This window comes from Vidua macroura, chromosome 21 (assembly GCF_024509145.1).
Source record: "Vidua macroura isolate BioBank_ID:100142 chromosome 21, ASM2450914v1, whole genome shotgun sequence".
In the NCBI taxonomy this organism is placed as follows: Eukaryota; Metazoa; Chordata; class Aves; order Passeriformes; family Viduidae; genus Vidua; species Vidua macroura.
This window is the reverse complement of record NC_071591.1, coordinates 4,653,798-4,678,858: the sequence shown is the minus strand read 5'-3', so window position 1 is coordinate 4,678,858 and position 25,061 is coordinate 4,653,798. Positions and strand designations below refer to the sequence as shown.

Below are 25,061 nucleotides of genomic sequence, written 5' to 3'. Positions count from 1 at the left end.
GGGAGACACTGAGATCCTTAAATGTGAGGTGTTACAGGAGCAAATTCAATGTCCTGCATGAACGATGGTCACAGTTTGCTTGTTCTGCCTGCCTAGAGGTGTCTGTCCTAGCTAATGCTTTGGTTTTTGTGTCAAAAGGCAAAGCAGCGGGTGGATGATAACAAAGCCAGTCTGGGAGCAGTGAAGCTGCAAGAAACAGCCTCCACAAACCAGATGAAGCCAGTGCGCACAGGAGCGATCAAACCTCAGGCAGTCAAAGTGGAGGAGAGCAAGGCCTAGGAGCACCTCTGATGCCTGAGAGGCACCACAGCTTAGACTGGAGCCCACTGGATCTCCTGAAAATCTCACCAGATCTATCCCCACCCCACACTGACTGACTACAGCAACATCATTCGAGCCCCTCTCCCAACAAAGCAGTTTGAAACAGTGGATATGATATTGACCTGCTTGCTTTAAAACAAACCAATCATGTGACTTTTAAGTGGCTTTAGCCATTTTTTTTTTATTTCCCCCTCCCCATGCCCCATCCACAGGTAGCTGTGATTGCTCACTTGGCAAAGCCTGTCCTTCTCCTTCCCTACTTGTGTCTCAGCAGAGTGGCAACTGGGGGAGAGGGGTTTAGTTTGAGGTTTTTCATTTTAAAGGCAGCTGAGGTTTTTACAAAAAAGCTGTATCTTTGTTTATAGCAGAACTTTTATATGTTCTCTCATTCTCCCCCTTCTTTCTGCTTTCCTCATTCCTTTCAGAAAAGAATTCCCTTCAGTTAAAATGATGTTCTGACAAAACTCTGCTTAGTTTTGTATATGGTTCTGTGCTATGTTGAGAGTTCAAGTTTGTTTGGGTGTATTTCCCCAGATGATTTAACCTTTCAGACTATTTGATTAAAAAAACAGGACAGATATGACATTTGTTAATTTTTCAGTATTTTTGTTTTAAGCTAGAAGCAGTGCTTGCAGTAGGAGGAAATGTGTACTAAAGACACATAGTACACCAGTGCATAAATTCTGAAACTTGCACCACTCCAACACAGCTTTGGGGTGTTTTGTGCACAACAAAATTTGGCATTTTCGTTTTAAGGAAAAAAACCCAAACCACCAGATTTCTGTTGCAAGCTCATACAGATCTAGGTGTTTGATTTTTCCTTTTTGCGCGTTTCGGATTTTTTTAGTGACTGCAAAACACACGCCAAAATGTAAATCTTAGATTTACAAAGTTTGTTAGGAAGAAAAAAATTCTCACAGCACATGGGTCAGAAGAGTTGGCTAGAGCCAACGGGTCTGTATGGACTACTTTTTGTAGTTGTGATGCTCTCTCATGCTCCCTGCCTTGGCTGCTCGAATTCTTCATGTCTCCTGAGACTTGTCCTATATTGTGTTCATCCCTCGGGGCTGCTCTCCTAAGCTTTGCCCTTTTCCCTGAGTCTTGCTTTCTATTCCTCTCTTCCATGGCCTTTTGTAAAATTTGCATAGAAATACGTTGGTAAGGGAGCCCCTCTGCAAGGCACACTTGGAACCTCCTGTTTTTGTGTTGGAAGCGCGTGGTTACAGAGGCAGTGTGGAATCATCCTTCTCCTCTCCTTCCCCAGGTGAACAGCAAAGGGTTCTTTACTCTGATGCAGTTGCATATAGTGTGTGTACAGCATCGTCACCTCACCACTCCTCTCCAGTATTTGATGATCTACACAAGGAAGATCCCAGTGGGAGAGGTTGGGTTTTATTTCTTTGGCTGTTTGGTTTTGGTTTATGTGAGCGTGCGTGTGTGTGTGTGTGTGTGTGTGTACATAGATTTTTTAGGACGGACTTAAAAGTTCCTGAAAGGGCTTGGAGTCCTTCACCTGATGGTAGTCTAAAGTAAAAACTACTTTCAGCTAACTTGGTTTGTGTTGTTTAGCTCTTTCAAAATGTAAAGTAGGCTGGTCACTCTGAAGTGAGGGACAGAACTGTTTTTGGAGATGGTAGCTTGCTCACGGGCTGTGCGTCGGCCTCTGCTGGGTGGCAGAAAGTCATTTGATGGTGGTTCCAAAGAAGATATTTTGAACAAAGAATGTATTGGGGAAGGGATCTGAAAGGTGTTCTTGTTTCTTCATTTGCTTCCCCGCCCCCCCTTCCTGGAAAAAGATCCTTTGTAACTTTGTAAGGATGCATTTGAAGTCTTAAGCTAGGCATAAATATGATTTTTATACAGTAGCTTTAAAGAGCTTAGAAACCTAAACTAACTTAGGCATAGTAATGTCCCCTCTCCATAGGTGTCCCCACGGAACATGGCAGACAACCCGAAGGGAAAGGGATAGGATGGTACTTTAAGAAAAAATAAGAGCTCTTTTTTTCCTTAGGTTTTATGGATTTTAATTTCAGAGCAGAGTGTGCCAGCATCTCTCTAGCATCCTCCTTAAAGTACAGGGTTTGAGATTTAGTGACAAATATTTCCCCAACCTTCAGACATCTCCCAGATCTGCATCCTCATCTGCTAGTCCTGCTCCCAGTGTTTTCCAAAGATTGCACCTCCAGTAAGTCATCCCACCTTTGTTTCTATTTTCTCCCTTGAAATACCATTAACAGCAGAATTGTCTGTTTGGGATTTTTTTATCCTTCTGCCCAGCTGGCCCTAGCTAATACAAGCCCAGAATCTAACTAATGGCTAAAGAGACTTACCTGAGCCCTCCTCATCTCTTCCCTACTCTAGACACACTACTTCAGCTTTACAAAGACACTAACCTCCTTCCTCCCACCTGTGTGACTTCAAAATGGTCAAAGGTGTTGGAGAAACCGGGTTATTGCAAGATCCAAGTTACTGCAGTCCCTCTGGTGTACATGCCATCAGAACTACAAAACTTCCTGTTGAAAAAGGTCACCCTTCTTTCTCTTTTAATCCCTCCATTCCTCCCCCCAACAGAATAAAACACTAGAATTTATTTATACGTATTTGATGTTGTAGGTCTAGGTGAAAAAGTAATTGTTTCACTGCTCTATTTATATATTATGTCTGAATTATTCTGTGCAGGAAAGGCCAAGAAATGCATGTGAGCTTCATTCCATTTCTCAACTTTGCGTGACTGTCAGCTGCAGTTGGCAAGACTCTCTCTCACTTAGTGGAGTTTTGTGTGATGGAAAGCAGTTTTAGAGCCCAAGTTTCTACGGTGCAATATCCTTCTCTGGCATATATTTTTGCTTGTTTGTTTGTTTGTTTGTTTAAAGCTAGTCCAAGGTTAGTGCAGTTCGTGGTGCTCTGGAGTCAAAAGGAAAAGCCTCAGATCCTCAAAAGGAGCAGAAAAGCCAGGGGAGCTGGAATGCTGACAAAAATCCAGCGTGGAGAGGAGGATGGAGATGCACAGAACGTGTCAATACAGAGTGTCCTTCTGCTTGCTGTCTGCACTGCTGAAGGCTTGATTTAATGCTGATTTATTCCTTTGTGAGTTGCTTTGCTTTGACTGGAAGTCAGCTACCAAATTGCAGTCTCCTTCTGCTGGGAAAGGTGCAGGGTGCAGTGGGAGGGAAAGGTGGAGCCCATCTTTCCAGCAACAAGGGGCGAAGCAGGAATGTTCAGAGGCTGACCCTGCAGCTCTTGTTCAGCAGAGGGTCTGAAGCACCTGTGTGATCAGTTCCCTGTCACACAGTGAGTCATGGCCAGCAGCTCCAGTCAGTGCTGCTGTCCTCACCACTTCTGTTAGCTCTTAATTTAAAAACAAATCAGCACTGACATCTGGGAAGAAAAAAAAAAAAGGGGGAATAAAAAGGCACTCCAGTGTATTTTAAAAGACAAGCAGAAGCAGCAGAGTCACCAGTGACACAGGTATTGCTGTTGATGTCCATAGCTTGCTCCTGGCTGTGCCAGCTGTGCGGTGCCAGCACCTCTGGATGTGTTTGCTGCCCCTTGCACTCCTGTGTGTGTGTGGTGTTCAAGCAGAGGCACTCGCCCCATCAGCACCTTCCTTGCAGGAATGCTGCAAAGCCACGAGCTGCCCTGTGGTTCCTGTGTGTTTATAGATGGGTATTCCAAAGGAGCTGAGTGTTTTTGCTGTGCCTCACCTCTTGGCTACGCCAGTCACGTTGCAGCCAGCACCCCTGCATGCCAGGACCTCCTTCTGTTGCATTTTCTTAACCCTCCCTTTTGCTCCAGGCTGGTTAAGCACAGGTGAATTCCTGGTAGCACTGGTTATTTTTTATCCAGCAACCCAGTTTCTTCATAAGAAAGTTGCGTTTGTGAATCAAATTTAATTTACGACAGCCGCCAGCGTGCTTATGGCACGTGGACAGAAAAGGTGCATTTAGCTGAAGCAAAAAAGAGACAGAGTCCAGCTATTTCTGTTGTTTCTTTTAATCCAAAGACCACCAGGTTTTTCCAGTGGCCATAGACACTCCCTTGGGTTTAGTGGCTTGTTCTGGCTGCTCCAGATGTCCTTGACTGTCCCCCGGGACCCGCAGCTGCAGCAGTGAGGCGCTCACCCTTTAGCATGTCTCGAGGCATTGTCCTTAGCTGGAATCCTCCCTCTGGTTCTGTATAAATTGCATTTGTTGTTTCTCAAGGGGATATTGTCCTCCTTAAAGCTTTTAACTTCATGACCTGTATAGTAAATTTTTTTTGGCCTTTCCTCTCTTTGTCTTTTCATGTAGACCAGATATTTGAAAGGGCAGACGATGGATAATTGTGTAACGTGCAACCTGTTTATATTTTTTGGAAACTTTAACTCGGACCGGAATTCGAATCACGGAATCACCAGGCCAGTTGCGGCACACTCTTTATTGCCCTTCTCCTCGTTTCAGTACCTATTGTTTCTCCTTTCAAATATGTGATTGTATTAGCTCTTTCCATATGAAAGAATTCTCCTTATTTAAATAAAAAAAAAATTAAAAAAATAAAGCAGATTATGCTTTTCTCAAATCCCCCTGTCCCTTGTCTGGTTATTTTAGTTAATTAAAAAAAAACACAAAACAAACAAAAAACCAACAACAACCACCAAAAAAAAAAAAAACACCAAAAACCAAACAAAAAAAAAACCCAGACACAGAACAAAAAAGCCCCAGCGGCGGGTCGGTGGTTGTGACCGTGAGCCCAGCTGGCGGCGGGTCCCTCAGAGCCGCCATGCCGGTGGGCCGGGCCCGCTCTCCACACGCGGCGTTGCCATGGCAACACACCTCGGCTTCCTGGTTCCGCCCCCGTGCCGCTGCTTGCGTGTGATGTCACATCCGGTGTCGCCAGGTAGGGGAGGGTGGAGCGCGGCGCGTGGCGAGGCCCCGCCCCCCCGCGCGCGGGGCCGTGTGGGGCGGGGGGCGCCGGTCCTGACGGCGGGCTCAGTCCTACAGTCCTGATCCTGGTCACGATCCCGGTCCTAGTCCCGATCCTAATTCCGGTCCTAGTGCTGGTCCCGGGCGTGTTCCCGGGCCCAATACTGGTCCCGGTCCCGGCTCCGCGGTGCCGCTGCTCACTCGCCCCCTTCACCCCCGTGCAGCTGAGGGGGGTGGGCGAGGCCCCGCGGGGGCTGGGGTTGGTGCTCCTCTGCCCCCCAAAAACCCTCAAGGGAGGATGCAGGGCTGGATACAGGGCGGGTGGCGGGGCTTAGCGACGCTCTGAGGGCGACCTGTGGGGTCAGCGGAGCCCCCGGGAGCTTAAGGGGGGAACAGGGCGGGGTGGGGGACGCTGGCCCTGCTCCCCCCTCGTAAGGGGTGCGGAGCCTGGCCGAGGTTTGTGCGTGCCCCGAGGAGCCCGAGGGGGTGCTGCACACCTGCCCTGGGCACAGCCGTACCGCAGGGCTCAGCAGGGAGATCGGGGGCTCGCAGGGCCTGCGAGGGGGTGACAGAGCCCAGGTGGGAGCGCAGCTCTGCCAGGGGCTCTGCTCCACGCAGCGCTTGTGTTTTGTAGGCAGAGGGAAACCAGGCCAGCGGATGGTGGTGATGCGCTCACATCTCGCTTTGTTCTCCCCTGATCAAAGCCACGCAGATGGATTTGTTCTGGTAACTTTCCGTTGTGTTGAGGTGAGGAGGCACGGCACTGATTCTCTGCTATTTTCTGACCTAGCTTTTAGCACTTCTGCTTAAACAGCACCCGTACATGTGCTCCAGTAACCAGCTTTCTAACGCAGAGGGCTTTAGGGGAATTTGCCCTTCCCTTCCCCCACTCCCAAAGAAATACCTCCGTTTGCGAGGAAGTAACTTGAGGTTTTTTTTTTTAAAGCTACCTGAGCTCTCAATAGCTCAATTAGTGAGGTCATCTGGTGCCTGAGCACATGGGTTGTCCACCAGTAGCATCAGAATTTGGGCTGTGAGGTTTGCTTTGCACAAAGCAGAATACAGGCTGCAGAATTAAGGTGCTGTGTTTCTGCAGAACCAGTGTAAGAATAAACAAGGTTTCTAGCTTACTACTGCAGGCAGAAGCAGGGCAGATGAAAAGTGTGTCAGTTCAGTAACTTTATTTTTACAATTAGTCCTGTAGATAGAACAGAAACACAAAAACATGAAAAGCAAGAGAATTTTGGGAAATTAATTACCATTAGGTGCTTGTAGCAGAAGTCAGGGTTGATGCTTTCTGTGAAGTGTTCAGTGAGCCAAAGGGTGACTGCTGTTCTCTGCTGCTCTCAAAGGTTCAGACAAACCTTTGACAGGATGTTGGGATTTCTGAAGGAGCCAGTTGTGGTCACTGCAAAGATCAATGTGAGCCTTGTGGCACTGACCGTGATGGGATTAATAAGTCGTCTCTGGGGGCTTTGCTATCCACGGGCTGTGGTGTGAGTAATGAGTTTCTTTTCTACCTGAATGACACAAACTTGTTTTTCAAACATTTGTGAGCAAGAATGCAGGAGCAGAAGAGCACAGCTTGACTGATGTCAGCCTCTGTAAATCATAGAATCACAAAATCCCAGACTGGTTTGGGTTGGAAGGGATCTTAAGGCTCATCTTATTCTGCCTCCTGCTGTGGGCAGGGACACCTTCCACTATCCCAGGTGCTCCAGCCTGGCCTTGGACGCTTCCAGGGATCCAGGGCCAGCCACAGCTTCTCTGGGCAACCTGTGCCAGGGCCTCACCACCCTCACACGGAAGAATTCTTACCTAAAATTCATCTCAACCCTCCCTTTGACAGTGTGAAGCCATGCCTTGTCCTGCCACTCCAGGCTCTTTATAGTCTCATCCCATCTTTCCTGTAGGCTCCCTTCAGGTACCAGGAGGCCACAATTAGGCCACCCCTGTGGGCCTTCTCTTTTCCAGGCTGAACAATGCCAATACAGTGATATTCTTTCCCTAATAAAACCTCCTGAGGGAGAAGGGGCAAAGCCTCAGTGCTTCCTTGCATTCTTCCCTCTCTCACAACAAGCTGGTGTTTGCTTTCCGAGTATCCCTGCAGGATAATTGCCGTTAGATTTGACATTTTTCTGCCTCTGGTGTTTCAGTTTCGATGAAGTTTATTATGGCCAGTTTGTTTCACTCTACATGAAGAGGATCTTCTTTGTGGATGACAGTGGCCCACCCTTTGGCCACATGCTGCTGGCCTTGGGAGGTAGGGTCGCCTGGAATTGGGAAGTGCCTGTTGCATGTTGCTGTGGAAGAGAGAAGTGCTGGTTAGAAATGAATCATCAGACCCACTTATGGGGGGAAAGCACAAGGCAGATGAGAGATTCTGATGCAGAGAGAATTGGGTTTCCCTTTATTTAGGATTGTTAGGAGGCTGTTGCACAAATAGAGGGAGGATGATGAAGCCATGTATCCATCACCTCACTGTTATCCAATCCTTTGGATAAAGAGGAAAGTAAGATGAGAACTGCTAGTGCAAGAAATAGCCTCAGTTTCTTTCTGTAGCTGAGATACCACAACATCAAAGTGTCTTTATGGGAGGGAGGGATTAAATATACATCTGACTTTGTCACTGAGAATCCCTTGTTCCCAATTTATATTCTTTGTGCCTCTGCACATTGTCAAGTATTGCTGCAGACAGAACAGTATCAAAGAGGACCCTTTTGGGAAAGAGGGCCTTCATGCAAGGAAAAGCTGTGTGTTTGGGAAATGGTTCCCAATTTAGCACCAGGTTTTATACATGCTTTGAGACTGGAAATTCTCTTGTTTACGTTGTAGGTTACTTAGGAGGATTTGATGGAAACTTCCTATGGAACAGGATTGGAGCTGGTAAGAGTTGTTTTTAACTGTCTCATTCTTTAGAGAAAATAAGCAGAATTTCAGCAACTGTCAGATTCCTTTTGCTTGTCTAGTGGAAATAACACTTTTCCAACACCTTCACTTCTCTTTTTAAATAAGTCTTCTGCAGGTCTCTAGCACAAGTTAAAAGCACTATGAATTCATAGCACAGGCTTTGTAAATCAGCTAAACAGTTTAAGCAATACAAGATGGACAAATCAGTGCAAGTAGGAGTTAGGTTCCTCTAACAATCAGCAAATTCTGTATTGGTCTGTCCTCTCTGCAGTTAAGTTCAGACTGGTGGATCACTGTTTCCTGTTTTCTGTTTCAGAATACAGCATGAACGTTCCTGTGTGGTCCCTGCGACTCCTGCCAGCCCTGGCTGGTGCTCTCTGTGTGCCTTTAGCCTACCAGATTTTGGTTGAACTGCACTTCTCCCACTGTGCTGCACTTGGAGCTGCTCTTCTGATTCTCTTAGGTAAGATTGTTCAACTGAGCCCTGTTCTTCATACATGGGGAAAAGAGTGCCTTTTCCCCTTAGGAATGTTTAGGGTGGAGTAGCATCTCCCCAGAAAACATCAACAGCCCTGGCCTGTGTCAGTCTGTGCTGAGCCTCCCTGGTCTCCTCCATCCTCACAGCTCTGCAGCAGGCTGCCCTTCTGGCCTTTATACAAGTTCATTTCAATATTAAGCAAAGTAGGCAGCCTTAACAGCCTCACAGGAAAGCACATTTCTTGTATCCAAGGAGGCCTGTACTCCCTTCCTCAGAGGTTTACAGGATGAGTTACAACATACTGGCTTTTAACAGCAGGACAACTCAACTTGCAGTCAGAGCTCATCGAATTTCTTCAAGTCCAAACTGCAGCAAACCAGCCTGTGTCCTTAGCACTGTGATTTGATGCTGTTCTGGTGTGTACAACTCAGCTGGTTTTGTTTTCTCTGAGGGGTTGCTGGCAGCTGCCTGAATGGGGAAGAGCCTCTCAGCAGCTCTTTAGCAGCCTGATAAGAGAAACCTCTCCTAGCTACCAGCTTCTCTGATTCTGGCTCATTGCAGCTCCCTTTCCTGCAGATCTGTTGTGGTGCTCATTGCTTGCTGTGCTTGCTGCCTGGACTCTTTGCTTTGAGAAGCACCTCTCTGGATTTCCCAGGACTGATTTTCTTTGCCTTTGTAGGAAGTGCAGCAGTTTTATCTCCTCCTGATAGACTTCACTGCTTGCCCACCTCTTTGTCTTGGAAGCAGTTATGTCCATGTAATTTGCTCCTGCTGGAGCAAATTTGGTGTTTGTCCCTCTAAACCCAGCACTTGCCCATTACAGCCAGTAGGAACTGTCTGTCCCTAAAAGGGAAAGTCCTTCTGTTGGATAACAGTATGATTGTCTGAAGTAACATTTGCCTGTAGACAAGTTTCTCTAATTTTGTGTCTGTCTCTCTTTTCCAACAGAAAACTCTCTGATCACTCAATCAAGGTTAATGCTTCTGGAATCAATACTGATTTTTTTTATCCTGCTTGCAGTTTTGTCCTACCTGAAGTTCTACAATTTGCAAAAGCACAGGTAAAGCTGGATTGTCTCCCACCCTTTTGGATACTCTCATGGTGACTTTTTTTTTTGTCACAGACTGTGTTTTTCTTTGCCTCTTAACCATTCTGTAACTCACTTCACCTGTCTGTAAAATCCAATGCTTCAACCTCCCATATGGCTGCCCCAGAATTTTTCTACTGAGCGGTGTTAAAGACTGTTTTTACTGTTAGCAGGGTTGTCTTTTTAAATTTTAAAATAGAAATACAATTCCTTGGGAGCATTTCTTTGCCCACCCAGATTTTTTACTGGAAGGTTTCCTTCTGTGCACAGAAACACTGATGGTAACAGGTCACTTAATGCTCATTTGTAACTGTTTACAGGCACTGAATTTAGAGATATTTGTCTCTTTTGTTCTCTGATCCTTGCAGAGAATGAAGTAATCCTTAGTAAAGTAAAATTATCTTTAAATTGAGCCTAGCAAGTGATTGAATACATTTATCTTTAAGTGCCTTCTCTGGAAGCTGGTGGTTTTGGCTCCTGCTGACTGGAGTAGCCTGTTCTTGTGCAGTTGGGTAAGTGATGATGTCTTACCTGGACTTTAATGCCTACTGTTCAAGAGAATGTTAGAATATTTAATAATATCTTGTGTTAGGTAATTGTGTAGTTTTTAACCATGTTCATTTTTTATGCACTTTCTTCACAGAGTGAAATATATGGGCCTGTTTACCTATATGCTGCTCTTGGCCACTGCAGGACTCCACTTCTGGCACATGATAGGAGACCAGAACTTGTCAAATGTATGTAGCACAGCAGGCAAAATACATTATTTGTCACTTTTCATTGCAGGAGCCTTTCAAGCCCACAGATAACAGTGCAGCCTGTAGCTGGCTTTTCTACTAAAATTCCTTGTCTGGAAACCCTCCTGTCATAGTACAGTTCCCAGCTCAGTTGCTGGGGAAGATGGAATTAAGTTTAAGAAAAAAAATGTGTGTGTAGACTGTCTTTTCTGCTGTTACCCATGTCTTGGTGATGTGTGACTCTGAACATGCACTTGTCTCACACACTCCTGCCAGCTCCAAATCCTTGCTGGAAGTTACCCAGGTGTTCACAAAGTTACAGCTGAATGAAAATGGTGGGGAAAACTTAGAAAAGACAGACAAAACAAGCAAAGTGCTCTGGAACTTTTAATATCTAGAGCATGAAATGAGTGAGCTTTCTCTGTTCTTCCAGGTTTCTTTGCTGTGCCATTTTCTAGCCCGGGGTCTGGCCCTTATCATCATCCCCATGGGGCTGTACCTGTCCTTCTTCTACGTTCACTTGGCTTTGCTGTATCGCTCTGGGCCTCATGACCAGATCATGACAAGTGCTTTCCAAGCCAGCTTAGAGGTAAAGGAAATGTGGTCTTGGAATTGATTTGTTAGAGAGAAGAGGGGAGAATGTTCACTATTAGGTGGTGTTTAATCCTGTTCCTTTGGTCCTGCATATTTTGTCCCTTTTATGTCATTTAACTATTTTGCTGCTGTAGTACTGCTTTAAGGTGAAGCAATAATGACTGAAATCTTAATAACAGATGAAAACCTTTTCCAAATGAAGCTAGAAAAATATATTCACTCTTCTGCTGAAGGTTTGTCCCTTCTTACAGGAAACTCCACAGAAGTAGATACAGTACTGAATTATCACGTGGTGACATGGTATACTATAGGAGTGTCTTTTAGAATATGGCTTTAGGGATATTTCCTGAGACCCTGTAGTCTTTTAGTTTTGTGGGTGTTGGTGTATGTACTGTCTATTGAGTATGGTGCTGCAAGACTTGATTTTGGTAGATAAAACCAAATGAGAAGGTGCTGTGTGAAGATACTGCTGTGTTGGAGTGGGATGTGACTCAACAGAATTTAAACAGCCTCTGGGTTGTTTCTTCTTCTTCTTTGTACTTACCCTGTCCTTACCCTTCTCAGGGTGGGCTGGCTCGAATCACTCAGGGTCAGCCCTTAGAGGTGGCCTACGGCTCTCAGATCACCCTGCGGAATGTGCTGGGCAAGCCCATGCAGTGCTGGCTCCACTCTCACACCAACACTTACCCCATCAGGTGAGGAATCTGCCTGGGTCTCTACGGGGAGGGTCAGCTCTGCTTCTTCACCTGCCAGTCCAAGTGTAGCAGTTTGGGTCCTGGCAATATCTTCATTAATCCTCCAGAGTCCCTGTGCTCTGTAGGAATGATCAGTGATGTGGTGCTGGTTTGTACTGCTGGGACTGGTGAGCACAGAGATCACAGGTGCCTTTACACCTCTGTGGGGTTTTGTTACTTCCTGTGCAGGTATGAGAATGGCCGAGGGAGTTCCCATCAGCAGCAGGTGACCTGCTATCCCTTCAAGGATGTGAACAACTGGTGGATTGTCAAAGATCCTGGAATGTGAGTATGCAAGAGATTTAAATTCAACCTATATGCTTCCAAAACCAGGGCTTGGATTGGATTGGACATAACTCTTCTCTGCTCATGGATGCAGAAGCCTGGTGTGATCTGAGCAAGTGATTGCAGCTCTTTGCACAATCCTTCTCAATGTGGTAAAAACATTACTGAGGACTCTAAAATCCTGTCTGAACTGCTCCTGCCAGAACGTGGGCTGTGCTGTGCACAAGTGGAACTTGAAAGACTCACAAGACTCACAGTGGAGATTCTTCAGGTGTTTTGCATGAAAGGGAAGCTCTGCTTTTTGAAGTGTGAGCCATGGTGTTAGTGCGTCTTGGTGCATTTTCTCAAACTTGAATAAGTCTCAGAAAAGAGTAGAAAACACTTTTGAAAAATGAGTAGTTCTTTGTATTAGAAGTGTGGAATGAGCTGTAGGATCTGCCACATAGGGAAGGATGCCAAGTGGTGCCTGTACCTGAGGCCTGGTTTGTGCTGAAGTGTTTTGCCATTGTCACTATCAATGCAGAGCAGGACTCTCTGTCCTTGTTTTGCCAGTAAAAGCCTTTGAGTGACATAATTCCATACTGATCAAAAAGTTGCTTTTGTAAGTTTCTTACATTGTCCTGGGAGCTGTATAAAGAGTCATATCAGAAGGATTGTGTGCCATTACAAATCCTCCCCACACTGGGAAAGTTTTGCCATGGTGCAAACTTTTCAAGCAAAGAGTCTAACAGGACCACAGACCCCAAATATATTCTTAAAATCCTTGAAACTCAAGACTCCTGTGAGCATTGGAGGATGTGAAGTCCTTCTATGGAACAGTAAAATACAGGCAGCAGTTTAGTGAATTGCAGTTTCCCCTTGCCATGGCCCTGTCCAGAAGCCAAGTGAGAGTTTACTCTATATGGTGCAAAATCCATTGATCTGTCCTATAATTCTGCCAAAGTGACACCAGCTGTAGTGCAGCACCCATCAGACTCAGTGAAGCACTCAGTGTTTCACACAAGCCACCAAACAGCTGTGTGACAGTAATAACCTTAATTCACTCCTGACTGACCTGGATTCAGACCACTGACCTAATGCCTGGAGTGTCAGTATCCCATTACTGATCCTCTGACTCATTCTGCCCTTAAGTCACCTTTGCTTTGATGAGCTTTGTTTCCATTCTGGTACAACCTATATATTGCTTTAATTTCTCATTTTCTTGCCTGTCTGTCGCTGCCTGCAGCTTCTTGGCCTAACAACTTGGTCATGACAAGGTTGTGGTCTATATAAAGATGCATATAATTTAACCATTTCCAATTTAACCATTTGCTCTTGGGTGTCCCTTCACCAGGCAGCAGCTGGTGGTGAGTAACCCCCCACGGCCTGTCAGGCACGGCCACATCGTGCAGCTGGTCCACGGCATCACAACTCGCTACCTCAACACGTAAGTCCTTTCCTCGTGCTCTGCTCTGCCAAGCCTGCTGGCTCATTCTGCTGGGTTGGCTCTCAGAAAAACCACTTAGTGACCTTGCATTCAGATATGCTGTAAACTGCTTGCTATTTGCAGATTTTTACACCAGTGAGCCTTGGAGGGACCTCATGTGGTTAGTTCCATATGCCATCCCTGTGGCCCAGAGGAAGGATCTTGTATGCTTATTTATTTTTTCTGATTGACTTGGCAGTGGGATTTGATCCTAATCACAAACTTCTTAATGGTTGCTTACTGCTTCTGCTCTTCCCTACTTAGTGGCCTTTAGAGGATTTAGCAACTGTTCACATTTCATGGTAGTTCTGCAGATTCCTAAATACAGAGTCCCCTCTGTGAGTCTTCATCCTCGCCCCTTCATTGCCCCCACTCTGGACAGGTGCAGGTATTCAGTATTTTGTGTGACTTAACCCAAATCCAGTTCCACTGACTTTGATGGCATGCTCCTACCTGAAGGATGTGCTCTGGAAGTTAGGAAGATGTGCTGGAGAATCCGGTGTGCTGTGGCTGATTGCCAGAGATTCTTGCCTGTTTTGAAAGCCTGCAGTATGAAGTTGCCTCCTGACTGCTTCCCAAAGGGCATCTGTGTGTACTTGAATTCATCACTCAGGAAGGGGGTTGTTCTGAGCTTGGGTTTTTGCTATGTCCTTTCCAAATCTAATTTGTTCATTATTGGAAACCCCAGTGAACAGCGTCTCTGTTTGTCACAATCAGTGCTTGTTCCTCAGCCTGGCATCGCAGGCATCTGCATTGGCTTCCTCTGAGCCTGTTCCTGGCAGCTCTTGGTTGTGGGGAATGCACTCTCTCAGAGTAAACAGTGCAATCTCGATAAGTGAGTTACTTTTTGCTTTATTACTGAATCCAGTCTAAGCCAATTCCATGTGGGTTTGCCTTTAATATGTATTTGCAAAATGATGGTAGAGGATCTTCCTTTATTTGTCTTCTAGGCATGACGTTGCTGCTCCTCTTAGCCCCCATTCCCAAGAAGTTTCCTGCTATATTGATTATAACATCTCCATGCCAGCACAGAACCTCTGGAGAGTGGTGAGTGGTCAGAGGGAGGGGAGGACCTGATCATGCTCCAGCAGAAACAGCTGGGACAACATGGATCAAAATCATCTTTCTGTTGTAGGAAATTGTAAATCGTGAGTCTGACACGGACGTGTGGAAGACAATTCTGTCGGAAGTGAGGTTGGTTCACGTGAACACCTCTGCAGTGCTAAAGGCAAGTGGGGTTATGTTTATTTGCCTGTAGCCTTTGCTTCATGCAGTTCTTATAATTTCAAAAACTCTGCTCCAAAATAGCTACACCACTATAACGAACAACCAAGTAAGTAAATGAAAGGAAACAAACTTGCTCAATGTGACAGAAGAGCAGCATGTGTTTTAGTTTGTCACACTGGTACTTCATCCCTCTCAGTATCAAAGCTGTTCTGCTTCTCAAGAGGTTGTGACCACTCTACACAACTGGGGCTTACAAGCTGATGCCGAGTCTATGTGCCTGTGAGAGCAGCTGGAATAATTAAGGATCTTTTTCTTCACAAAGTTTGCCAGAATCACTGATTTTATAGCTGTAGCATTTATTGAGACATTGTGTGGTGACTCTTCACAAATTTTGTGGCAGTTCCTTGCTGTCATCCAGTGCTCAGGCAGAGCCTGGAAACTTCTTCCATCCTGAAGCTCAGATTGGTAGTACTTTCAGTTTAAAAGTTCACTGTTACCTTTCTCTTTTAGCTCAGTGGAGCATCTCTGCCTGAGTGGGGATACCGGCAGCTGGAGGTGGTTGGAGAGAAGCTGTCCAAAGGTTACCACCAGAGCATGGTGTGGAATGTGGAAGAGCACAGATATGGGAAAAGTATGTTTCAGCCACGTTCCTGAAGCAGGTTTTACTTCATGGTGATGAGAAGGTGGTACTGTGTGTGTTCAGTTGGCTCTAGCATGGTGTCAGAATCCTTACAAAGTCCCTCCAAGTGCTGTTGCAGTTGGATGATATTGGAGAAGGGTTCCTGGGAGAATAAGGAGCCTGTGTGCTCTCTCCCCTTTCTAGCTTTCTGCCTGTGGTTATTTCTGAGCTTTGCTGTTTCCTTCCAGGCCAGGAGCAAAAAGAGAGGGAAGTGGAACTCCACTCTCCCACACAGATGGACATCAGTAAAAACCTCAGCTTCATGGCAAAGTTCACAGAATTGCAGGTGAGTGTCTTGTTATTCCCTTCATTTTTCCTTCTGCTGCAGAGCAGGACCCTGAGCATTTCTGCAGACTCTGAGCCTGAGAATTCATTGTTTAATCCTTGCTGATAGTTTGGCTTCCTCACTGTAAAAATATGTTTCTGAATGCACTTATAAGGGCATTAAAGACCTGGGCTGTCCAGTAATGAATACCCAAGTGATTGTGTAACAAAAAAGGGGGAGAAAAATTGGTTGGGCACCCAGAAGCTGCCTGAAACTGAACTGCAATGTGTGGTATGTGCATGAGTAGTGTTGATGCCCCTTACTACCTTTGTAGAAATCCATTAAGGAAAGTGCATTATTTAATAACAAAATAAAACAATTGTATTGATCAGTGTCTGTATGAGATATGTAAAATATTTCTCCACTCCCAGCTTAGGAACTTAACATCTTCTATCTGGAGCTGTTCACCCATGCCTGCTGTCCCACCTGTTGTTCCAATTCTGAAAGCCTTCTGCTTACCTTTTTTTTTCTAGTGGAAAATACTCACATTAAAAAATGAAGACACAGAACATAAGTACAGCTCCTCTGCCCTGGACTGGATCACAATGGACACCAATATTGCCTACTGGCTCCACCCCACCTCAGGGGTAAGTACAAGAGGTATAGAACTAGTTGTGAAGCTGTTGAGAAAGCAGAACAGCTCAGATGTGAGCCCCAGGAGTAGGAGTAGGAGTCTGAGCAGGGCTGCAGCTTCCAGCCAAGGACTTTTCCTATATTAATATATTTTCCATGAGGGGTAAGGTATTTATTTTAGCATGAGATACAACTTTGACAGTAGTTGCTTTTAATTAACTCATGTTTGCTTGTGCTTTTTTTTTTTTTTTTAAGGTAAATTGCAGTTTAATAGTTTCCATTATTGATTTCATTTAGAAGATGAGTTCATCTCCAATAGCATCCTTTAAATGCTTTCCATTACACAAGAGTCTTAAAGCAAGTTTATCAACCAGCTTTGTTCCAGGTTACTAGGCAGGCCCATTCTGGAGCTTAATTTAGCAAGTTTGCGTAGGTGATATTTAAACTTACCTAAAAGAACCACAGCATGTTTCTGCTTCTGGCTTAGACCATCATCTATCCTGCAGGCCCAGATCCACCTCCTTGGGAATGTTGCCACCTGGGCTTCAGCTAACGCTGCTGCTCTGGTCTACCTGTGTCTGTCCCTGTGGTACTTGCTACGGCGAAGGAGGAAGATCTACGACATCCCTGAAGGTCTGACTGCACTCTGTGTGTGTGCCCAGGTGGAGGCTTGTGCCTTGCTCTGCTCTCAGATGCCATCTCCTGTCTCCTGCAGATGCCTGGCAGCTCTGGATGTCAGCAGGAGGCATTTGTGGTGGAGGCTGGGCTGTGAATTACCTGCCCTTCTTCCTGATGGAGAAGACACTTTTCCTGTACCACTACCTGCCTGCTGTCACATTCCAGATTCTCCTGATTCCTGTGGTACTGCAGCATCTCAGTGATCATCTCTGCAGGTATTTGGCTTCAGCAGAATAGTTCTCTTGAAAGGAGGACTGGCACAGTTCTTTCTCCAGGTTCTGTCACCTGGGGAAAGCAGTGTTTTTTTCAGCAGTGGCCAAACTGTCATTTGCTTTTAGGGAAGCCAGGGCAGGCACAGGTGTTTTGGATGAAGTGTTTGGCCAGCCTTGATGTAACTTGAGTGCTCTTTCCCTCTCTGATGCCAGATCTGTGCTGCTCAAGAGCATGTTCAGTGCCCTGACTGTAGCCTGGTTCTCCTCGGTGTACTTTGTGTACTGCACCTTCAGCCCCGTGACCTACGGGCAGCCTGCGCTGTCCCTCACGGAACTCAAGGCCCTGCGCTGGAAGGACACCTGGAACATCCTGATCCGAAAGCAGTGACCACTGCAGCCTGGGTACAGCAAAGGGAAACACCTCTTGTGCAAAGCCAAGAATTTATTGTTAGTATCATGGAAATCTTAACAGTCGCTTCGGGTACTTTGTAGTAGTCCAGATCTAATGATCACAGGAGAAGAAAATAAAGGAACACTGTTACAGAAAAGGTCTCAACAGTAATACAGCTGTTATGTGCACAGTTCCCAGTTTCTGCCTGTTACATTCACCCTTCACTGCCCCTCAGGGTGTGAAGGTTGCTGACTTTAGTCAACAGCATCCCAGCTCCTTTGCTGGGAAGAGCTGCAGCAATTTCTTCCCTTTCCTGGGAGTACAGTGGTGGTTCTTCCTTCTGGCACTACATTGCACTTATTGCTATTTCATGTGTTTCCTATCACTGTGGTCTGCAATCCCATTACATGCTTGCTATAAATGGACTCTTTCCAACACATCAGATCCTTTTTTCTGTTTTCTTTGTTATGCCTGAAACTCAGGTTTTCCCTCTCTAAAGCTTGCTCATCTTTAACAATCAGTAACTGGCCCTGCAGCCTTACAGCATCATTCCGTGACTCTATTCCTCAACAATGCATTATTTGCCCCCAACTTCCAATGCTCTGCTATCATTTCTATTTATGTAAATACAGCATTAAGCTACATTTATAAATAGTTCATTCTGCATAGAATAATGACTTGTTACTATTATCTATTTATAATCATCTGACATAAGCATCACTTTTAAGAAGATAAGCAAAATAAAAAGACATTAAAAATTGCTGTTACAGCTAAAGAAGGCTTCAGGCAAACCAGGAATTGAGCCAAAGCCAGATAATCCTTTGGTCATGTGGCACTGATGTGAAGCCTGAGGCCTGTTACCAGCAGTGGCAGTATTGCCATTACACCCCAGATCCCATGGGAAAAGAGCTCTGGGCAAGGTAGGACTGATCCTGCTGACAAGGAAACCTGCTCCAGCTTGTGCACATGGGTTCAGGGTGAAAACACTGAAACCCAGCCCATGGCCTGGCCTGCACCAGCAGAGAATTCACAAAGAAGGCAAAGGTGAAGCACTGGGGACTCAGTGGGGAATTTATAATGGCTCTGTCCGGGTGTCTGAGCAGGGCTGTAGTACCTGGGCCACATTCCATTGCTGTATCTCCACATGGCTGCAGCAGCAGGTCCTGCAGGGCAGCACAAAGCTGCCAGAGCAGCATTCCCACACCCTTAGGGCTGTGCAGTTCCTCACTGCTCTAAAAAATTCTATTCAAGGCTTCCACCACCCTCCCCGAGGAAGGTATGATCCAACACCACAGTCATTCAAAGTAGGTTTTAGTGACTATTTTGCTCCTGCTGGAATCAGCCCTGAGAGCTAATGCTTCAGTGCAGTAGCTCATACTCTAAGTCTGTCACCCTGAGCTAGACAGCACCCAGCAGCAGTCAGGAACTGCTCTGCCTTCTCCTGGGCACTGCAGAAGTACCACTGAACTGTCACTGAGGCACCAAACCTTCACCCCTTCCCAGGGCTGAGAAGACTATAGGGATGAAAGTGCAGACTGCATTTCTTAACTTTGGGGTTTTTTCTCTAAATTTTCAGCCATGACAGAACCAAAGGTAACAATTCTGAGTTCAGGGAATAAAGAACTGTTGAGTATAAGAGCCCCTCCAGCAGTGTTCCCTTCTGTGCCTTTTTGCTGGCATAGTGAATGCACCACAATTACCTTTTATAAAAATGGTTATTTCTGATCACTGTTCATTTCTTTATTAGCCAAAGTAACACACCCACAACCAACACAGCCAGACCCTGCTTTTAGAAAATTAGCAAATACGAAAAAGTTCCTCTTAGCAACATTTCCCTCCCACCCTCATTCTCAAAATTACACCTGAAGTCCAGACTCAAGAACAGTATCACAAGGACATTTTCAAAGGTCCAACCAGCACTTCATTGCAGTTTTTTTCCAAACAGACACTTCATGCTGCTGCAGTATCACTTATCTGGGGTAAACTACAGAAACTGGGATATCACTGTTTGTACTTCTTGTCTGCTCTTTTTAGAAAGCGAGACATTCTTGAGCTGAAGCTGCTGGAGTGCAAGGCAAGTGCTCTGACCCTGTCTGAGGGTGTCCAGGCAGCTGCTTGTGCCAGCAGGAGGAGGGTCCTGCAATTCCCAGTTTCCCCCCTTGCTGACCTCACCAGCCATCTCTGGAAGTGGACGGATTCTGCCCAGCAGAATTTGCAACCAGCAGTACAGAAATGCACTAAAAGACACTAATACTGACAAGGTCAGGTTTCTGCTTCCATGAGCAACTCAATCCAGTTGGAGCTCACACATTCATTAACTGTGGTAAAGCACACTGGGTACAAAAAATAACCAAACAGTGTAGCAAGAGTCAGGAGCTTGGAAAGGAATAAATTAGGAATCACTAGAACCACCAAACTTCTTGGGCCTGTCCCCTGGTGAACTGCAAGTTCCCATTTGTCCCAGTCAGTCTCTGTCTCACCCCTATCTCAAGGGAGAGGTGCCTCTGCAGGTCAGTCCCTCTGACCCCACAGGCTAGAAGGAGGCTGGCCAGCAGCAGAGCATGGCCACAGCTCAAGGTGCCAACAAGGTGGAGAAGAGTAAGAGCCTGTTAAAATTAACAGCATGTGAGCTGGTCTTGGGTAGAGAGAAAAACACCCAAGAGGCACATGATTTTCCTGCTACAGACAACCATCATCAGGGAAATGGGGTATCTTGCTAGTCACCTGATAGTGCTTAATTTTCATGGGAATCTTCAGCATTAGATCTCATTCTGATAACTAAAAAAAGGCAAGTAACACTGCCTTTAACCAGTTCACCAAGTATCAACTCCAGACATCTCAGGGAGAACAGGGAGGGGTTTGGAGGGAAGAGGGATGGAAAGCCAACCCCTTCCTCTCTCTGTGAGAAGATTCCCACCAGGATCCCCTCCGCTGCTGGGACGACTTAAGGGGCACTTCACCAACCATTCCGTGGAAGTCCTTTCCCAAAGTTGTCTTCAGTGTTGGTGTGGACCAGAGGCAAACCCTGGGGCCGTGCCGGGCTAGTGCGGGCGGCTGCTGGACTCGAGGTGGGAGCGCTTCCCGGCCGCCAGGACAGCGCCGCTCTCTGCCTGCTCCGGGAACGGCCGCTTGTACGTGCGGCCGTGCCCGTTCAGCGCCCCGCGCTGCCACTTGCAGATGTCCCCGTTCAGGATGTCCTGAATGTGCTGCACGATGAGGTTTATGGCAACTGCAGAGAGGAACAGAGGAAGAGAGGACATGAAGGCTCTCGTGGCTGAGTTATCTAGAAAATGTGGAGCATCCAGCCCTGCTCAACTCAAGTTTTAACAAGCCCTTAAATGAAACTCTGCCTGCTGTCTGCAGTGAGGTCAGACCCCAACAGGTCACTTTTCCAGCCCTCCCCAGGCTGAGCAGCTGGTCCTTCTGATCAGGCTGAGCAGCTCCCTCCCCTTCAGCAAAACCCCCTTCCTCAGGAGCAGGCACTCAAGGCAGCAGGTGCCTCCTGCTCTATTCCCAGCCCCAAAGGTGTCTCTCCAGGAAAACCAGGGAACCCAACTCCCTTTTACCCATGTTGTCAACTCCTCGGGGGATGATCACATCTGCATACTTCTTTGTCTGCAAAACAGAACCAGTGGTGGAGGAGGCTGTTAATGGGAAAAGTCAACTTCATTCCAGGAAGAAGCAACCAAAGACCAGAAAACTGGGCAAAGATGGAAGGCCCTAGTGCTCCAGGGTGGTAAGTTAAAGCTCTCTCTCATGGTATTCCAATATCACACTTGCAAATGTGCACTGGATTTAAGCTCAGGGATTCTTTTTACTGTCCCTTTGCAGAGAATCACCAGGTAGAAACAGCAGGTCAGGTGTGGAGTCCTTTGCTTTTATCCATCTGTGCCTTCAAACATTGCCCACTTCAGGCAAGGTCTGTTTGCCAAGAGCTGGTTTTAATCAGCATTTTGCAAGACATTGCTAAATCTCTGCTGAGAGCCAAGGTATCCACTGTGCATGTGAAATTCCTGCCTGCCTCTGATAACATTTTATTGATCTTTACCACCACAGCACTCCTGCTTTTTCTTTCCTCCCACAGCTGGAAAAAAGCTGGCAAATTCAGCATTTCTAATGAGTAGTTTTAGAGTCCCAGAATTCCTTTGATCTAGAGCAAGAGGCGCCTGAGTTAGCCTTTTCCAATTTATTTAATCCACATACTGGATTTTGTTCTCATAGGGTTTTTTACAAATTAATTTGATTATGTGAGTACCTAAATTGGCCTCACACTACATGGTGTAGCAAGCAGAGCTAGAATGGTCTGCCCCAGGTTTTCACCAGTGTTCCCTCTGAGAAAGGCTGCTGGAAACCAAGCTTTTCTTTCTTCCTACAAGACTTAAGAATAAACTGAGAGTGGGAGTGTTTCATTCAGAGAGACTCATACATAAATAGCCCCAGCAGCCAGCAGTGAGAAAACGTGCTTGAGGCATTTCCATGGTGCTTCGCCAGCAGAAGCATTTCAGGTTCTTAACAACCAGCTTGAAATGGTTGAAGACATGAGGCAGAGAGGAGAACGTGGGATTTGTGAAATACCAAAAGTCACCATTGCTGTCCCTACAGCAGCTAATTCCCAGACAACCCTGCTCCTCTACCCCTCCCCGAAAAAACAAGACCCCACAAATGAAATTAGTGAGAGGCTTCATACCGGTAAGCAGAACTCCTCAAAGGCAGGCTTGACAAACGTGGTGTACTGGGTGAGGATCTGCTCCAGGTCCCTCCCACGTTTCATATCTCGCAGAACTGGGAAGGGGAGATAAAAGCCCTGAGTGTTGTCCCATGGTGGGGACGGATAAGGAGCAGGGGCACGGCCGGGCTTTACCTCTGCGGGACAGCCGGACGTCAGAGTCCGTGTCCACAAAGAGACGGAGGTGGAACATGTCCCGAATGTCCTGGTTGTAGAAAACCAGGATCCCCTCAAAGAGGACGACATCAGCGGGATACACCACGGTCGTCTCTGCCAGCCTGCCAGGAGAGAACACCCAGAGCCCGTTAAACAGGCCCTGTGCCACCGCCAAGGGATCTGTCCCCAGGCTGGGGACACCCCCACACAACCCAGCACTGCAGACAAAGGCAGAGCCCACCTAGAATGTGTCACGAAGTCGTACGTTGGTACCTCAACCGTTTTGCCATCAACAATGTTTTTCAGGGTTGAATGCATCAAATCGTTATCGAAGGCATCTGCGAGAGGGAAGTTGAAAGAGAAGGACTTTCAGATGGTGTTGTATCAAATGATCTCCTCAGATTTTTCCAGACCCAAAGGAAAAACCCTCTGCCCAGTATTTCACCAGGAAAAAAGGAACTTGCAGCTTATTCTTTCCTACCACTAGCAACACAGCACTGTCTGCCCAAGTGACAATGGCTGTGTTTGGTTTCGGAGATAAGGAAGAGACAGTTTGCTGTTCACAAGCAACTAAAACACAATGAAATTAAGAGGTGAAGCCGGTCATTTTAAATTTTATCAACCCTTAGTAATTGTGTAATTTTATGCAACTTTGTTAATCTGTTAGTCAAGAGTCAATTGGAAAAGCCCAGGCATCTTTCACGGTTTCCATTACCCACCCAACAGGCACCAGGCTTCAGCCAAGGGCAGCTCCCTGTCCCGCCTACAATCCACAGCACTCCCCTGGGCAAGGGGAGCAGCTGTTTGTGTGGACAAGAAGTAACAGGAAAGGATTTGGGGAATGATGTTCATTAAGGAGCCTCTCAAGAGCAGGGAGTGGAGCAGGGAGCAGGCTGGGATGCCCTCCACGGTCCAGAAGGGCCGTCAGTAACAACGGGCACGAGGGAAGGACAAATGGATATTATGGTGGGGGAAAGCACAAAAGCACATTTCTGTTCTCCAACACTTCCAAATTTCCTACAGGCGCTTCCCGTAAGACCCAGCTGCGCTCCAAGCACCGACCGAACCCTGCTGGGGCCGGGCCGGTGCGCGGCTCACCCGGGTGGTCGAAGTTGTACTGCCCCTTCAGCGCCTTGGCCTGCTGCTCGGCCGTCAGCACCTTGTAGAAGCTGTCCTGGCTGAGGATCAGCACCTTGCGCTGCCGCTGCTCCACCTCGTTCTGCCCCAGCAGCTCCATGATCTTCTCGCACACTGTGGACTGAGCGGGACGGCGGCTCAGGCGGACCCCGGCCCTTCCCGACCCCCGGCCCGCCCTCTGCCCGCTGCCGGGGCGCAGCCCGGGGCCGCCACCGGCGATGCCCCCGCGGCCGCCGCGCAGGTCCCGCGCCGCGCGGGCTGCAGGGAGCGGGGGCGAGCCCCGGCGCGGCCCCGGCGCGGCCCCGGCGCGGCCCCGGCGCGGCGGGCTCACCTTGCCGCTGGCCGTGCCGCCGCTGACGCCGATGAGGAAGGGCTTGGGGTGCGGCCGCTCCGCGTCCGGGCCGCCGGCGGACGCCATGGCGGGATGGACGGCGGGGGGCGGGGCCTGGGGAGGGGCGTGGCCACGAGGGGGCGTGGCCGCGTGCGCTGAGCGCGTCCGGCCTCAGGCCCGGGGCCGGAGCGCCGGCACGGACACACGGACAGACGGACAGACGGACAGACGGACAGACGGACAGACGGACACACGGACAGATGGACACACGGACAGACGGACAGTAGTAAGGCTCTGCCTTATTACAGACAACGCCGTCTTACCCAGGCACTTGTGTGCGCGTGTGTGTGAGTGCGCGCCTGTCCCCGGCTGTGTGTTTGACACCTGTTCCGCGTGTGTTTGACACCTGTACTCACGTGCATGTGCACACCTGTTCCCTGTGTGTTTTACACCTGTACCGTGTGTGTTTTACACCTGTACCCACGTGTATGTGCACACCTGTGTATTACAGCTGTACCCACGTTCACACCTGTACCCAGGTGTACACCTCTTCCCGTGTGTGTTTTGCACCTGTACCCACGTGCACACCTGTTCCCGTGTGTGTTTTACACCTGTACCCACGTGCACACCTGTTCCCGTGTGTGTTTTACACCTGTACCCACGTGCACACCTGTTCCCGTGTGTGTTTTGCACCTGTACCCACGTGCACACCTGTTCCCGTGTGTGTTTTGCACCTGTACCCACGTGCACACCTGTACCCACGTGCACACCTGTTCCCGTGTGTGTTTTACACCTGTACCCACGTGCACACCTGTTCCCGTGTGTTTGGCACCTGTTGCCAGGTGTGTGTTGTGCCCCTGTTCCCGAGTGCAGGTGCGTGCAGAGCGCGGTACACGGGAACTGTGAAGAAGCACCTGAAGGTACAACACAGAGACGCCAGGACACATAAATACACATATGGATAAGACACGTACACGCAGCGTGAGCACACACATCCTGTGCGTGGGGTGCCATAGAGATGTCTACACACACGCGTGTTAGAAATTAATAGCTATAGCTACAATATACACAATTTAATATACGTTTTGTGTATAAATAGAGCCAGAACAAAAAA

At 47.4% G+C, this 25,061-nt stretch overlaps 3 protein-coding genes and 1 long non-coding RNA gene across 14 annotated transcripts in view; 3 read left to right on the top strand and 1 right to left on the bottom strand.

Moving 5' to 3' along the window:
- The window catches only part of PRRC2B (proline rich coiled-coil 2B), a 46,514-nt gene extending 41,636 nt beyond the window's left edge, over window positions 1-4,878 (top strand). For all 6 annotated transcript variants that reach the window (XM_053996625.1, XM_053996628.1, XM_053996623.1 and 3 more), the window contains one exon: window positions 139-4,878. In XM_053996625.1, coding sequence (XP_053852600.1) covers window positions 139-279 — 141 coding nt within the window. In that variant the 3' untranslated portion in view covers window positions 280-4,878. The remainder of the gene's footprint in view (window positions 1-138) is intronic.
- Window positions 4,879-5,147: 269 nt separating this feature from the next.
- POMT1 (protein O-mannosyltransferase 1) lies at window positions 5,148-18,455 on the top strand. 6 transcript variants are annotated; one of them, XM_053996631.1, is made up of 21 exons: window positions 5,148-5,196; window positions 5,857-5,948; window positions 6,575-6,718; window positions 7,379-7,485; window positions 8,058-8,108; window positions 8,449-8,595; window positions 9,559-9,670; window positions 10,144-10,209; window positions 10,341-10,434; window positions 10,868-11,023; window positions 11,593-11,723; window positions 11,952-12,047; window positions 13,381-13,473; window positions 14,463-14,559; window positions 14,648-14,740; window positions 15,250-15,370; window positions 15,607-15,704; window positions 16,217-16,330; window positions 16,823-16,949; window positions 17,032-17,209; window positions 17,420-17,754. In XM_053996631.1, the coding sequence occupies exons 2-21, from the start codon at window positions 5,935-5,937 to the stop codon at window positions 17,592-17,594; spliced, it is 2,214 nt and encodes a 737-aa protein (XP_053852606.1). In that variant the 5' UTR covers window positions 5,148-5,196; window positions 5,857-5,934; the 3' UTR covers window positions 17,595-17,754. The 6 variants fall into 6 exon arrangements, 5 of the variants coding, with proteins under 5 accessions (XP_053852606.1, XP_053852604.1, XP_053852605.1 ...); XM_053996629.1 differs by lacking the exon at window positions 5,148-5,196 and adding an exon at window positions 5,230-5,311; XR_008440293.1 differs by lacking the exon at window positions 5,148-5,196 and adding an exon at window positions 18,368-18,455 and having other exon boundaries at window positions 5,257-5,948; window positions 17,420-17,653.
- Window positions 18,368-24,047, bottom strand: UCK1 (uridine-cytidine kinase 1). Its single transcript, XM_053996634.1, has 7 exons — window positions 23,948-24,047; window positions 23,578-23,737; window positions 22,721-22,817; window positions 22,459-22,601; window positions 22,285-22,379; window positions 21,164-21,212; window positions 18,368-20,826 (listed from the first exon to the last, which is right to left on the bottom strand). Exons 1-7 carry the CDS (start codon window positions 24,032-24,034, stop codon window positions 20,639-20,641), a joined length of 819 nt encoding a protein of 272 aa, XP_053852609.1. The 5' UTR covers window positions 24,035-24,047; the 3' UTR covers window positions 18,368-20,638.
- Window positions 20,577-23,566, top strand: LOC128817789 (uncharacterized). The gene is made up of 5 exons (XR_008440294.1): window positions 20,577-20,665; window positions 20,775-20,964; window positions 21,224-21,333; window positions 21,429-21,586; window positions 22,786-23,566. It is a non-coding gene; the product is annotated as an uncharacterized LOC128817789 (long non-coding RNA).
- Window positions 24,048-25,061: the final 1,014 nt, after the last annotated feature.

Excerpts from the sequence above, each read along its gene's own strand:
- POMT1 (XM_053996631.1), top strand. Across the intron at positions 8,109-8,448 it reads ATGGAACAGGATTGGAGCTG|AATACAGCATGAACGTTCCT; the intron begins GTAAGAGTTGTT and ends TTTCTGTTTCAG. Across the intron at positions 16,950-17,031 it reads GATCTACGACATCCCTGAAG|ATGCCTGGCAGCTCTGGATG; the intron begins GTCTGACTGCAC and ends TGTCTCCTGCAG.
- UCK1 (XM_053996634.1), bottom strand. The coding sequence starts at position 24,034 with ATGGCGTCCGCCGGCGGCCCGGACGCGGAGCGGCCGCACCCCAAGCCC. Across the intron at positions 22,380-22,458 it reads CGTCCGGCTGTCCCGCAGAG|TTCTGCGAGATATGAAACGT; the intron begins GTAAAGCCCGGC and ends TCCCCTTCCCAG. Across the intron at positions 21,213-22,284 it reads TTGAGGAGTTCTGCTTACCG|ACAAAGAAGTATGCAGATGT; the intron begins GTATGAAGCCTC and ends TCTGTTTTGCAG.